The sequence below is a fragment of the Eumetopias jubatus genome, unplaced genomic scaffold (assembly GCF_037043125.1).
Source record: "Eumetopias jubatus isolate StellerSeaLion01/CBP00866 unplaced genomic scaffold, mEumJub1_p1.0 scaffold_7, whole genome shotgun sequence".
Lineage (NCBI taxonomy): Eukaryota > Metazoa > Chordata > Mammalia > Carnivora > Otariidae > Eumetopias > Eumetopias jubatus.
This window is the reverse complement of record NW_028274813.1, coordinates 84,017,338-84,032,802: the sequence shown is the minus strand read 5'-3', so window position 1 is coordinate 84,032,802 and position 15,465 is coordinate 84,017,338. Positions and strand designations below refer to the sequence as shown.

Here is a 15,465-nt window from a genome sequence, read left to right as displayed (position 1 = left end):
CCTCTCCATTGGCTGACGCCACCACCCGCCCTGGCAGCGGCCCAATGAGGAAGGACTTGAGCAAGCCTTCTGAATAGTGAACGAGCTGCCGTGACGTAACGACCGGAGATTGGCTGCGACGGCACGAGGCGGGGCCAGCTCGGGCGGCGGCGAGAGCGGCTGGGGCAGCTCAGAGCGAGCCGGAGAGGGTCGAACTCAGAGCGGGGTCGGAGCGCGGGGCAGGCACTGAGAGGGCCGGCGCGGGGCGCGGACCGGCTGCAGGATGTTCAGCTGGATGGGGCGGCAGGCGGGCGGGCGCGAGCGCGCGGGAGGCGCCGACGCGGTGCAGACGGTGACTGGCGGCCTGCGCTCGCTCTACCTGCGCAAGGTGCTGCCGCTGGAGGAGGCGTACCGCTTCCACGAGTTCCACTCGCCGGCGCTGGAGGACGCCGACTTCGAGAACAAGCCCATGATCCTGCTGGTGGGCCAGTACAGCACGGGCAAGACCACCTTCATCAGGTAACCCGCCCCGCCCGCTCGTCGCCCCTGCCGCGCGACCCCTGCTCCCACCACCTAGGTGGAGGCGGTCCTCCCCACGTGTGCGTGTGCTGTCACCAGCCTCCCACCGCCTCGGACGTCCTGCAGCGCCCACTCGCCCGTGCGGAATCCCCTCGCGGCCGTTTCCCCCTCCAGCCATCGGCGTGAGCTCAGGTTCTCCGTCCAAGCGCGGTGCCCGGGAGCCCTCAGCCTCGCCCCGGGGCGCGGCCGCCCAAGAAGGGGCCGCCTCTCCCCCATGCAGGCAGGAAGGTCCCCGAAACCCCTTTTCCATATACTCTGAGCCCTCCTTCCGTGCTCTTGGTAAGGGACTCTTCTGACTGGATTTGTCCGGTCACCCTGGCCCGGGACCCGGGGAAGGGAGGGAGGAGAGCGAGGCTGTAATAAGCATCTTCTTGATGAGCGAGTGAGGCCTAGGGCTAGAAATGGGGACGGAGGTGTGTGGTATCCGAATGGACTGTTGAGTCATATTTGAAGAATTAAGCCCCCAGCGCATAACTATTTATTGAAGGAATGTATTAATGAATGAATGAATGCATGCATGCATGAATGAATGAATGGCAACAGTAAAGGGTACTTTTCCAATGCCCCCTTCCCTTGAAGTCCTTGCATGCCGTCCCCCACCACAGTGTTGGGGGGAGCGGGTAGAGAGGCCGCTTTTATTCAGCTCTTGCACAGCCTCGCCTTTATCCGGCCATAGGAAGTTAACTGTGTAGCAGCCCCAGCCGGCGCCCAGTGGAACTAAGGGGGAGTGTCGTATTACTCTTCGTTGGTTTCCATTTCTTAGGTGGGTCATTCCCTCCTCCCTTGACAACTGAAAATATTTGTCATGCTTGCTCTGTCTCCAAAAGCAAACAATTACCGTGCATGCCCTAAGGCTCAACTCATATAGCTTCCTCTGAAGTGATTTTTGTTGGGAAATCATTTACATCGAAACAAATTGCTTTTTGAAGAGACTGTGTTACTTCTAAAGCAGAAGTAAGACACTTTTTAAGACTCACTTTTTTAGGGGTTAGGAAACTTATTTTCCTGGATTAAACTCTGGGTCAGTTTAACAAAGGACTAATCATTTAAGGTTTTGGTCCAGGGTTTGGGAAATTGTAACAATCTCTCCATCATTGATGTTCAACCGGTGTTCAGAAAACTGCATCTATATTTGGATATATGCCTTTTCTATTAAACAGTGGCCTCTTTTTCTCCACTCCAGTGACCTAAATAGTTCCTACAAATAGAGTAGTTGTCACTACAGGAAATGTGTTCAGTCCAGACGTACAGATACACTATGAATGAATTCAGCAAAGCAAATACACTGTATTGAAATATAGTTCTAGATAGTAAAGTGAACGTGAAGGAAGACTGAAGGAAATAATTTTTAAATTGACTTATTTGGTGCTTATTAATAAGGGGAAAATAGTATTAAATATATCACCCCAGACACTCAAACCATAGAAGTGTTACAGTAACCAATACCTTGAAAGATGACAGACAATACCTTTAAGGTCTCGGTTTAAGTATATGGGATACTGAAGTATTGTGACCAAGTGGTACAAGAGTGGGAGGTGGGCCTTTTGAAACACACAGATAAAGGATAAGAAGCTGGCATTGTCATAATTATAATAATCGCAGACATGAGCTGTGGCACGCTCATGGCGCCCTGGGCAGTTCCTCCTGTCTCTCTGCCATGGGGCTTTCCTGTGCCCTGTGTGATTAGGGAGCCCTGGTGCTCCTGTGGCCCCCAGGATGTGATATGGCCATCTCTCTGCTTACATAGCCTCACTCTTCTCTCTCTTTCATCATTTGTGGGGAGTTCTGTGGAATGGCTAAGCATAATTTTAAGAAGGATTTTGAGATTTGACTCCTGGCAACTTCCTTCAAATGGACCACTTCTCAGTAGGCACTGGAGCCATGTGCAACCTCAGGGTGAGGGAGGAGTCACCTTACCAAGAAGTCACTTGCTCTTGAGACCTTCCCTGGCCTAAGTGACTTTGTCCTTAGGTAGTGGGCACAAAGTGGACCTGTGAGGTTAGAAGGAAATCAAGGTGGACAGGAAGCTTGGTGAGCCAACACAGACCTGAGTTTGGTTTCAGAGTGGAGCTAGGAGGAAGAGATTTAACTCCTAGGAGGAAAGCCCCAAACAAAAGGGCAGCTACCCTCTAGAGCCTGCCCTCGGACTGGGAAGCAGTGGAGTTGGCCCAGGGTGCTGACCATCCTGGATCCTGCCTACACCCAGTGCTATCTTTCTTTCTGAAGCCGGTCAGTGCCTCGGTTGTTCATGTCTAGCCATTGAGCACTAGAAGCTCATACTTGGCTATGGGGTGCATCTATTTACATAGTCAAAGATTTCCATCCACCTGGCTTCCTGTATATCCCAAGAGGTCACTGGTAACACAGAGCATGCACTCATAGGAAGGAAACTTCTCTCATTCTAAAGCCAATCAGCAAAGCCTTTGGTGTGCATTGGACACCTTTAATAAAACCATTCTTCCCTCCTTTTGTCCCATGACTGGGAAGAAGTAAGAGCTCTACTAGAACATGGTGAGCCAAGACTTCATCAGGAATGAGGAAATTAAATGTGTGCCTTGTTCTAATAAAAAGGTCTTCTAGATGGGATGAAGAACCTGAGTGTCAGAAACTATATTTATTTTTTGGAAGTGTATGGAAGTATATGGAAGGAGAGTCTTGGTGGACCCTCCTCACCTGGATCACAAAACTGGCCCAGAAGGTGACTTCAGATGTGATGGAGCTATTTGTCAGTCTTCTTGAGATAGAAGCAGAACAGCTGATAAACCTATTGTCTCACTAACTGTTTTATTTCTCAGAAGGCAGAGGATGCTATGAGAGAAACCATGGATGCTCTACCTCTAACTAGCAAGTAAGAATTGGCCAAAAAGGAGAAGAGACGGGCATTGGGAAAAGTGGCTATGTTTTCTTAGACTATGTAACAACCAAGGAAGGGTGGATATTTGGCTCAGCCAGGCTTGTATCCAAAACCTGAGGAAAACAGATTTCAGAGATTCCCCCAGAAAATCCCTGGGCCCAAGTGCTATGAAGGAAGACATTTCCACTGAGAGGATGTGAGGCTCACTGAAAATCAATTCAAACCACATGATTGCAATATTTTGGTTTTTAAGAGCTCCATTTTCTCTCTTCCTCCTACACCCTGTCCCCTTCTCCCAGAAAAATTTATTCTAATGAGGACAAAAGAGGGAAGTCATTCAAGAAACTGTATAGGCTTTAAAAAGGTAGAGCCCAAAACAATTAGGCAAGAAAAAGAAATGGAATGTAGATTGGAAAGAAGTAAAACCATCTCTGTTCACAAAGGGCATGATCATGTATATAGAAAATCCTAAGGATTTAGGAAAATTCTAAAAAATTTTAAACAAGTTCAGCAAGGTGTTAGGATACAAGATCAATATACAACATCAGTTACATTTCCATGCACTAGCAATGAACGATCTGAAATTTAGAAAATAATTCCTTTTATAATACATCTAAATGAATAAAATGTTTAGAAATAAATATAACAAAAATAGTGTAAAACTTATGCACTGAAAAATACAAAACTTTGTTTCAAGAAATTAAAGAAAACCTCAAAACAAAACAAAACAGGAAAGACATCCCCTGTGCATGGATTGGAAGACTTAATATTTTTAGAAGGGCAGTACTGCTCTAAGTGATCTATGATTCCATGCAGTCCCTACCAAAATCCCAACTGCCTTCTTTACAGAAATTGACAAGCTGATCCTAAGATTCAGTCAGAAAGTGAGGGATCCAGATTAGCCAAGACAGTCCTGAAAGAGAACAAAATTGGAGTTCTCAGGGGCGCCTGGGTGGCTCAGTTGGTTAAGCGACTGCCTTTGGCTCAGGTCATGATCCTGGAGTCTTGGGATCGAGTCCCACATCGGGCTCCCTGCTCGGCAGGGAGTCTGCTTCTCCCTCTGACCCTCTTCCCTCTCGTGCTCTCTGTCTCTCATTCTCTCTCTCAAATCAATAAATAAAATCTTAAAAAAAAAAATTGGAGTTCTCATACTTTCTCATTTCAAAGCTTGCTACAAAGCTACAGGACAGTGTGATAGTAGCATAAGAATAGACGGAGACCGACAGAATAGAACTGAGAGTCCAGAAATAAACCCATATGTCTGGTAAATTTGTTTTTCCAAGGGTTCAAGACAATTCAATGGGGGAAACAACATTCTTTTCAACAAATAATGGTAGACAACTAGATATCCACATTGCAAAAGGAATAGAGAGTTACTGCTAATGGGTACAGGGTTTCTTTTGGGGTGATGGAAGTGTTCTGAAATTAGATAGTGGTATTAGTTGCACAACTTTGTGAAGTTACTAAAAACAGAGAAGTGTACCTTACCCTTTAAAGGAGTAGGTTTTGTGGTATATGAATTTTATCTTGGTTAAAAATATAGAACAGTTCTGTCTTCCAGCAGTTCAGCATCCTGTGATTTCTTTAATTTCCATAATTGTGCAGGTAGCTCCAGTCAAGTAATTTCTGCATCTGTATGCAATAATTTAAAATAAAAATGGTTGCCAGAAAGAAAGCAAACCAAAAATTATGGAAATAAGCCAAAAGAACACATGGACAAAAGGAACTAAGGAATATACATGAGGGGAGAGGGGAGTACAGGGCTGCCTGAGTGACTCAGTCAGTTAAGCGTCTGACTCTCGGTTTCAGCTCAGGTGGTGATCTCAGGTCATGAGATCAAGCCCCACAGTGGGCTCTGCACTGAGCACAGTCTGCTTAAGATTCTCTCTCCCTCTGTCCCTCCCCCTTGCGTGATCTCTCTCTCTCTCTCTCTCTCTCTCTCTCTCTCAAATAAATAAATAAATCTTTAAAAAGATAGAAAAGGGAGTATAAGTAGCTATCACACAGTGCCTATAGTTTCCCCCCATATATTCTTGTCAGTGTATAAACATGTTCATTCTTCCTAACACTCAAATTAAGTCAGTAAAATCAAAGTCTAATATTTTCCTGTAAAATATTTGATAAAGTTTTAAAATTGTGCTTTAAAACTTTAAATATTATTTAAATATAGTGTTAATAGGGGAAAGGGGGACTCGAGTTCCATCTGCAAGTGTGAGAACAAGGTTTGTGGACAGTGTGAAGTGTTAAGAAGCTGGTAAGCAGGCTGGAAAGGCGAAAATACCTCGGATAAGAAAAGGCCTTTTCTGGTATCATTAGAACAAGAAAAAGAATCAGGAAGTGATAGGCCCACTGCTTGGGACTCTTGCTGTAACCTTCAAAGAAAGCAGAACTACTCAGCTAGTATTGTTTTATCTCCTTTTCTCTCAAAAGCAAATGATCCAGAGATGGGAAAGGGAGCCCAGCCAGATGGGAGAGGGTATCCAAGCCCAGAGGGTGAGGAGCTCCCCAGGGGCGGCGTAAGCATGGCCCCATAAATACCAGGGGGGGCGAGGGCTAGATGGCAGGGCCAGATAGGAAGAACTTGTAGTTGTGCTCAAAGAGCTGTGTCTGGTGGTTTTTAAGAATTTACAAAGAATATGAGGAGTATCAGAAAACTTGAAGCAGGCAAATGTCCCAGTTTTCAGAAAAAGGGGGAAATAGATTCTATTAAAGAACAAAGCTCGACTTCATTCCTTTGATAAGCTCTAGAGTCTGTTATTAAAGTGAAGAGAAGTGAAGGCACTCACTAGGAGGCAGCCTGGTTTACCCATTAAAGAAATTCCCGTTAAGGAAACACTGCGGGCCCCATTGCGTGGTTCTCCAGGCACTGGAGCCCCTGAAAATGAGTCTTTTCTGCCAAATACCAAGCCCTTCGTAGATCTTTCTGAAATGTTGAAATATTTAGTTTTTACAGAAGAATGGACTATCTATAATATACAATATAAGATCATACCTGTATACCCCAGTGTCTATTTATTCAAATAATACTGATTTCCGGGAAGGGTCTGGCTATTCCAGAACTTAGAGTTTTGTGGGGAATATGGATAAGAATCCACAGGCCATTAGGGCTCTGGGTGACCAGAGCTGTGATACTAGCAGCACAGGGTGGGATGTGGGCATAAGAGGGGTCCTATATTCGGCTTGGAGGTTGGAAAAGGCCTCCCTGATGACACAGCCTAAAAGCTGAGCCCTGAGGAATGAGCCAGAATTAGCTGCCCAAACCAGACCAGGGAATGAGGGCAAGAAGTGTCAATGATGAGGCCCAGGTTCCTTGGATAACTGGGTGGGTGGTAGAGCTACCCACCAAGATGGAGACACACGGAGAGGAAGAGTGGGGGCACAATTATGAGTTTAGACTTAAACCCATTTTTAAGGAGACACCCAGGTGTAGAGTCCACAAGGGGTTGGACATATAGGTCTGGAGTGAGAGGAAGACGAGCTTGTGTCACCAGGGAGGTGGATGGTGATTCAGAGCTATCGTTGGGGTCTTTTGGTTGCGAGTAACAGAGACTCAAGTGAAGAAGGCTTAAGGAAAAACGTACATTTTCTCATGAAGCTGATCAGACCAGGGTGTGCTGGCTTCAGGCCTGGCCTAGGACCCCAAGTGGCACCATCTGGTCTCTGTCTCTCAGCTCTGTTGCCTTCCTCAAGTTGGCTTCCCTCTCAGGCAGTTGCCCCTCATGGGGTAGGGACAGGTGGCCATCTCTGATTCCAGACTCACCTTCTGCCAGCTCAGCAACGCCAGTGGGGGGAAAAAAAGAAAACCTCTTCCCAAAGGTTTCTGCAAAAGTCTTAGGTTTGAGTCTCATTGGTTAGACCTTGGCCATATACCCATCCTGAATCAATTCCTTGAGCCAGGAGAATGAAATACCCATGCCTGCAGTGGGGTGTTCGGCCCCCAAACCATGTGGACTAAGAGTGGGGAAACGTGGCTCCTCAGGGTGCTGCTATCAAAAGGGAAAATATTTGCTACATAGGTGACGCATCGGGCAGCCCCCACAAAAGCCAGGGAAAGAGAGGGCATGGCATGGTCAGCAGGGCCAGATGCTTCTGGGAAAAGGGTTGAAATGGATCCAGTGGATTAGCCATCAGGAGCCAGGGTGACCTTGGCAAGAGCCATGCCAGTAAGTGGTGGTGATGGAAGCCAGGTGGTGGTGGGCTGAGGAGTGAAGTGGGAGGTGAAGCGTCAAATATAGAAAACTCTCAGCAACTGGGTACTGCAGGGGAGGAGCTGTGCCCTGGTGACAGGCATTCCGATGAAAGCCATTATAAGTTGATGGAAGGGGCCTGTAGAAAGTGAGCAGCTGGTATCTCAGAAACCTAAGAAGAGGCAGGCCTCGGAGCAGGGGGTGGTGGGGCTCGAGGGCAGGGGGCTGTGGTGGGGGTGGCAGCAGTCACAGAGGGAGACCCTGCATGTTGGCCTCCTGTCCACGTACTACATCACCTGCCTGACGAATGGTAGCAATGCCACCGGATGAGGAGAAATGTGAGGGGAAATGTGTTCGGGGGTTTTCGTTGTTTTTCTTTTTTTTTTAATTATAAAATTCTCTTCCTTAACTCACATCTAGAAGCTTATTCTAAAAGACATTCAGTATAATTTTCAAGACCTTGGAAAATTATGAGCTAGAAAACCGTGGTCCCTGGATCTGCTATGGGTCAGAATCACTGGGAGCCTGAGAACAGATTCCAGGGGCCTCCATCCCAGACCTCCTGAATTGGAATTTCTGTGGGAGAGGCTCCGAAATCTGGTTTGAGTTTGGTTTGGGTTTGGTTTTTATAAACCACCTCCCAGAGTAATTCTTAGGTAGCCTCCGCCAGGAAATATTTGGGAACCATTGATAGACAAAGGTTCAGCTAATGGAATCATGATGGTTGAACTTTTGAAGCCTGAAGCCGGTCGGCCTCAACCCAGAAGAGGGAGGCTCACTTTGGTGGCCCTTCCATGGCATGTAGTCCAAGCTCCATCTGTTCACATTCTTAGTGAATGACCTAGATGAAGACATAGAAGTCATGCTTACAAAACTGGGAATTATGCAAAAAATGCAATTTAATAAACAGCCTTTTTCACTTAATATGATATGATGAACTTTTTCTTGTGTCATGAAGTAATCTTCAGAAATAGCTTCCATGATTGCATCCTAGTCTATCCTACAGCTTGGAACATTGTTTCTAATTTTATGCTGTTATCTGTAATATCACAGTGGACATTCTTGGCTGTCAATCTTTGTACGTCTCAGTTTTTTCTTTTCCTTAGAATAGCTGCCCAAGTATGAACTACTACATCAAAAGGTATAAATATTTGTCAAGTTTATGTATATTGCTGATTACATATACACCTATGTAATACATATATATGTAATATATATTTTATATAAAATAAAGCATTATATATTTTATCTTGAATATGTATATGTACATATATTCCTTTTCAGAAAAGTCATTCCAAATTAGATTCCCACCACAGAATCTAATATGAGGATCATTATTTCACCGAAGTATCTGTAAAACTATGTATTATTATTTAAAAACAAGTGTGACAGGAAAAAATTTATTTTTTTAAAGATTTTATTTATTTATTTTGAGAGAGAGAGAGCACAAGCAGAGGAGAGGGGCAGAGGCAGAGGGAGAAGCAGACTCCACACTGAGCAGGGAGCTTGATGCAGGACTGGATCCCAGGACCCTGGGATCATGACCCAAGCTGAAGGCAGATGCTTAACTGACTGAGCCACCCAGGCGCCCCTTGTTTTTTTATTTTTTTAGCACTATTGAATAATCCTACCTTTTCTCACTACCACATGAGGCTTCCTCATATGCTAACTTATTAAATATTGGGATCTTTTGGAACCTTTCTCTCCTGTTGTATTGCTCTGTAGGTAGATTCTTATGCCCACAACATACTGTCTTAAGGACTGTCACTTTAAAACATTCTTTAATTAAATGGTAATGCAGACCCTTCTGATCTCACTTCTCTTTATTTTACTAATACTGTCAATCATCATTTCCTGTTATTTTTTCAGAGGAACTTCAAAATTACTTCATTAGATTCTTCCCAGAAAATACTGTTGGGATCCATTTGTATTGGAACTGCATTTTATCTTGGTATTTGCTCTTCCCAAGCAGGAACACAGCATGGCTTTGACTCAGACCTTTTATAGATCTCAGAGAGGTGTTTGATTTACTTACATAGGGTTCTAGATACTCTATGTTGTTCTTAGGTATTTTATATTCCTTCTCTCTTATGAATCAGATTTTTTTCCTTTATATTTTCTAGATTGGTATTGCAAGTATGTGAGATAGCTACTGATTTTTATGCATTTTCGTTTTGTATCTGTTCATTTGATTGAAGTTATTCTGACAGCTTTTTAGTAGGGTCTCTTGGATTTTCTAGATAGACCACTGTATCAATTACATTCAGGATTACTTTGTTTCCTCTGCTGTTTCATATATGGTTGTATTGGGAAGCAAGCATCTACAGCAAACTTCTAATAGTGATGACAATGCTTTTGTTACTTCACCTTAAGATATGATGTTAGCTGCTGGTTTAATATTTTATAAATTAATCACATTAAGAAATTATCTATTATTAGTCTTAAAAGAATTTCATTTGAAAACACTACAACAGATGTTGAGCTTCATTAAATGCCTTTTTACTTTTTCTTTTAACCAGTGTTCTGTGGAAGGTAATTCTGGGAGATTGGTAATAGGTGTTCAAAAAGGGTCCTATAGTTAAGGAACTTCAGGAAAGGCTGTGTTCTATAGCGTCGTCATGAAGCTTTCCAGTGCTCCCGGATCAACCTCAAGTCTGTTGTCTGGTTCATAAATTACAAGTCCTCACGTAGAAGACACTTAATAGATCCTCATTGCATGAGCAAATGAATGACTGGAGAAATTAACAGGGTTATAAACAACTGGGAAGCATGTTGCCTTGGATTCCAGTGAACTTCCTCTCCCTTTTGTCTCCTTCCTTTCCTTGCTTTCTCTTTCTTCCAAGCCTCCTTCCAGAGTAGCATGGAAGGCAGAGTGGAGCAGCTTGTGGTACTGGTCCCAGTTAGACAGCAATGTGCCAGAAGCACATCTCGGCCATGCATGGTTGAAATGCCATTCATAGCTGGAAAAATCAAGCTGTGAAAGGCTTTATCCAGCAAATTCCAGTTTCTTGATCCCACAGGCTATTGTAGATTCCTTAGTAGGCACAGCAGTTTCAAAGATGATGTCAACTGAGCAAGGAGCCCTGGCCGTAATATGTCCATGATTCAACTAAAGGAAAAAAACAAAAATGAAAATAAAAGTCAGGTTTCACACATAAGGAAGACCTAGAGTCTTAAAATGGAAGTGAAGCTTGGCCTAACTTCGTTTTTTAACAACTCAAAGAGGATTAAAATTTTAAAGAAAGGGAGATATTTCTGATATTTATCTCAGCATTGTTTATAAGACCCAGAAATGGGAAACGATTTCAATGCCCAAGAGTAAGGAAGTGGCAAACTCAGTTGTTAGACATTCGTCTTAGAATAGTCTGCAGCTACTAAAAATTGTTTTCAAAGAATTTCTGATGGTATGAGGAAAAACTAATGGTGAAGAATCTAGATGCAAAATTATTTAAACATTTTGATCCCAACTTTAGAAAGAAAAAATTATATTCACAGAACTGTGACTGGATGGAAATAGATCAAAGTGTTAAAAGTAGTCATTAGCCTGTGCTAATGTGGTCTCTTGCGAGCTGCTTACCTTGTCCTAAGCAGGGATAAAATGCCTGCTCCAACAACAGTGAGGGCAAAGTGATAAAATGTGTATGAAATGCCTTATAAACAGTACAGTGTGGTTTCATAATAATCTATTGTTCAGTGATGTCCAGGAGTGGTGGTAGCAGTGGTGCTTATTTGCTAGGAAATAATTACATATTCCTGACCATTTTATAAGACTTTTGTGATAACAAATGTTTGATTCTTCTCCCACATGCATTTCTTGGGATTAAACACAAGGATAAACAAAGGACACTACTCTCAAAACATCATTTCTAGATTCAACACAAATCAGAGTTGAGGGACTAACCCTTTCTTTTCATTCGCTCTCCTAGTGAAATAGTGGGTCAAGTATTATCAGTAAAAAAATACATTATGTAAAGCTTTCCAACACTTCCTATGCATTGAAATGTGTTTAAACTCATAGCCCTGAATTTTAAAATAAGGAAATATAACTGCTTCTCCACTGCCCTCAAAAGCGGTACTTTATTTCTTTCACATCTGTATGGCTTAAAACCTTAGTAACTGATACTCAAAAGAACAAAATGACTTTTGGAGATGGTTTCATGCTCTTTTTAAAAATGTCCTAGTCCATTGCAATGAATTGAACTCTCAAACTATGCACAGATGCCTATGTAGGCACCAGCATTTCTAAAAATCTCATCATTACACAAGCCATTTCTCTAGATTTTGGCTTGAGAATTTAAAAATAATGCTCATAAAACACCCCAAATATATGCACCATATTACTTTTTGGAGTGCTGATTTAATTATTCAATACCTACTAAGAAGTCTTAGATTTGTATATTTGTTACGAGTCACAGAATGCGTTCCTGTAAATGCTCCTGTTGCAGGCTGACTCAGCCTCTCAAGCTCTGATTCAGGGCAGGAAGTGTTCTCACAGGACGGGTAAGAAATCTAGGTTCTAACAAATGACTTAATCTCTGTGAGCCTTAGTTTTTTCATTTGTAAAATGGGGATAAAAATAATACCTACCCTGTAAGGTACTTAGGATGAAATAGATTTGTTCATATAAAGACTTTAGGACCTACCAAATCCTCAAAAGTTAGGTATACAGTAGTCCTGTTTTATGCGCTCTTCGACTTCCCATGGTTTCACTTACTCACTGTCAACCACAGTCTAGAAGCAGATGATTCTCCTTTTGACATATGGCGAGAAGGTCGGTAGTAGCTAATGCGATGTCACACAGTGCTCGTCGTTCACTTCACCTCACCTCATCACGTAGGCATTTTATCACCTCACATCACCATCAGAAGAATACAGTAGAGTAAGATATTTAGAGAGAAAGACCACATTACATAATTTGTATTACAGTATATTGTTATAATTGTTCTATTTTACTATTTTTGTTAAGCTCTTACTGTGCCTAATTTATAAATTAAACTTTATCATGTCTCTGTATGTGTAGGGAAAATCATTGTGCCTGTAGGGTTCAGGCATTTCCCTGAGGGGCTTAGAACGTATCCTCCATGAATAAGGGAGGACTACTGTATTACTAAAATAATTAATGCCTTGTCCGTGATTCCAAGCACAAGTCAGTACCTAGGCAGAACGCATGGATGAATACCCAGGGGAGACAACATTTGCAGAAGTCTGTCATTGAAGAATGTACCTTGTTTGTTTGTTTGTTTGTTTTTAGTCATTCTTAAGCCCATCTCTGAGAAGATGGTGCTTGAGTATCTTGAGGGACTTTTCATCATCCTGAAGATTTTCTTTTCCTCTTGACACAAATGACATTTCTTGCTGTGACGTTAAAAAATTTTTTTTCTGGCCCAAGCAATGGAAGGAAGAAGACACTATCCACATACACCCTTGCATGAAATCAGCTCCTTGAACCAAGGCTGGGCCAGTGTGCCCGGGAGCCATTTGGACAAGGCCACACCATGGCCTTTAGCGGACAGGGACAAAGAGATGGTGGGTCTCCCGTCCTCCCCGCCAACCCCCTGCCCAACTGCTTGGAATCCCAGATGTCTGTCTGTTTTTCTTTTTATGTTGATGGCTTGGAGCACTCACCCCTGGAAGTGGCAGCCCTTTCTGAGAACACAGGAGAAAGGAGAGCCAGGTGGAGCCAGGCACCAAACCCCTGTCTGACGCACGGGGTGCGTGTGCGGTGGGCTTGTCGGCCGTGCGCTGTGGCGGTATTCTTCTCCAGACTTCCCGTGGCCTCTTGTTCCTCTGAATTCTTGTTGTCGCAGATAACACCACAAGGTCCCCGGAACTCCTAGCTCTGAGAAAGCCTCTGATGCATCAACATTTAACACAGTTGCTCAGCCTCGTGCCTGTAGGTGACCCGTTTTTGTATGTCGTACCTCAGAATCCACTCCCACTCTCCGAGGCTCCCGGCTTTGAACCTCATCACTTTCTTTGCACTTTGTCCACGTCAGATACCCCGTGTGCTGGTTGGCCTTAGTTCCCTCACTGCCTCCGACACGCACCTGCCCACCTGGCAGTGTGACGGCAGTGTACCTGAGTTTCCCCATCCCCCGATGTAAAACTCTCCTGGGCAGTCAGCCTAGAGTATCGTATATTAACTCGTGTATCTGACAGGTCCTGCCTTGGGGGCCAGCAGCTGGGAGCTGTGTGGGACCCCAGCGCGACGGGCTGAGCCTGGAGGAAAAGCAAATGCCTCGGGCCAAGAGAGAGGAGCCCCAGGCTCCAAGTCCTGCACGGCCACTAGCGAGTCTGACCAGCAAGGTCTTTGCCGGCTCTAATCCTCAGTCTCTTCACCTGTCAAGACATGGGGTTGAGCCACACAATTCCTAAGAGAGTTTGGGACTCAAGGGTTCTGAGTGTGTGGATCACGCCTGGCAGGAAATGACAACGTATCAGAAAAGAAGAGATGGGCCCACAAACAGCACCAATACCAGGTATTCCCGAGGAGGGTCCACAAGAGAAGAGGCGGTGGGGAGTGGCCAGAAAAAAAAGGTCCTGGAGTGCTCAGGGAGAGAGGACTGCCCGAAGGAGGTGACACTTTATAAAGTGACTTAAAGAGCAAGTAGGGTAGATGGTAGAGATCATGAGACACGATTCCCCGCCAGACAGAGGGAATGAAGCAAGGGAAGTCAGGGGCAGGAATTTTAGGCCTGGAAAAGACTAATCAGGGAGGGAAGAAGGCCTAAAATAGGTGAGGAGCAAGAACCCCAGAGCTCAAGGCAGAAGGGGGTGGCTCGTGGGGAAGGGAAGTCATCCGGGAAGGACTGGGTTGTTGGTGAAGGCTGTCTACTGAAAGTGGTACTTGAGAAAAGCAATCTCATCTTGCAGGGCAGATGGGGGAGAGGGAGGCTGGGGGGCAGCTGGACAGGACAGAGTGACCAGAGCCCACCTGAGGTGTGGTGAGGAGGCAGAAAAGTGAGGGAGGGAGGCCAGAGCCAGATGGCCACCTGAAGGAGGGTGTGGAGAAAGCCGGTCAAGCCCCCGGACACTGGTTCAGCACCTTCTTTGTTCCAGATGCTGTGTTAGATGCTAGGGTACAGTAGAGGGCCAGACAGACGAGGGCCTCCCTCTCAAGGTGCTCCTAATATCCTGGGACAATGACATGCCAACAGGAACCTGGCACAGTATCAACTCTTGCTAAGTGCTCTGATTAGCTTATGAGGGGGAGGGACGGGGAACCAGACTGGAGAGGCTTCTGTGTCAGGGTGCTCCCCAAGGAAGTATTATCATGTGACACGCAGAGATCTGGGGGAGGGCGTTCCGAGGTAGGAATGGCCTTGGCATCTTGAAAAGGTGGCGCAAAGTCCAGTGTGATCAGACATTCAAACACTCATTATTTCAACAAGTATTTATTGAGCACCCCAACCATGTGCCAGAGATTGTTGCAAGCATGTGGGAAGCATTAGTGAACAGAAGAGACTAAAAGCCCTGCTTTCCTGCAACATATAGTCTACCAGGTAGAGGCAGGGAATAAGTCATAAATACAATAAGTGAATTTTACAGCCATGGGAAAGAGAACACAATTTTTTTTCTAATTTTTTTGCTGTTACAGATAATGCTGCAACGGACATCTTCACACAAAAATCTTTTTCCTGTGTCTAGGATTTTTGCTAAAGATGGATTTCAAAAAGGAGAACTGCCCCCATTTTAAAGGCTTTTGACACAAAGTATCAAATTGCTTTTCAGCGAGGTTATACCAACTGATTATTCCACTAATATACATAAGGGTGTCTATTTTACCACATCCTCACCAGAGTTGGGTATTATGAGCTCTTTAAAGTGTTAATACATTGGGCGCCTGGGTGGCTCAGTTGGTTAAGC

General features: G+C 44.4%; 1 protein-coding gene across 1 annotated transcript in view; it reads left to right on the top strand.

Annotated features, from left to right (window-relative positions):
* Positions 1-160: 160 nt before the first annotated feature.
* EHD4 (EH domain containing 4) overlaps positions 161-15,465 on the top strand; it is a 74,966-nt gene continuing 59,661 nt past the window's right edge. The window contains exon 1 of the mRNA XM_028094440.2: positions 161-498. Coding sequence (XP_027950241.1) covers positions 263-498 — 236 coding nt within the window. The 5' untranslated portion in view covers positions 161-262. The remainder of the gene's footprint in view (positions 499-15,465) is intronic.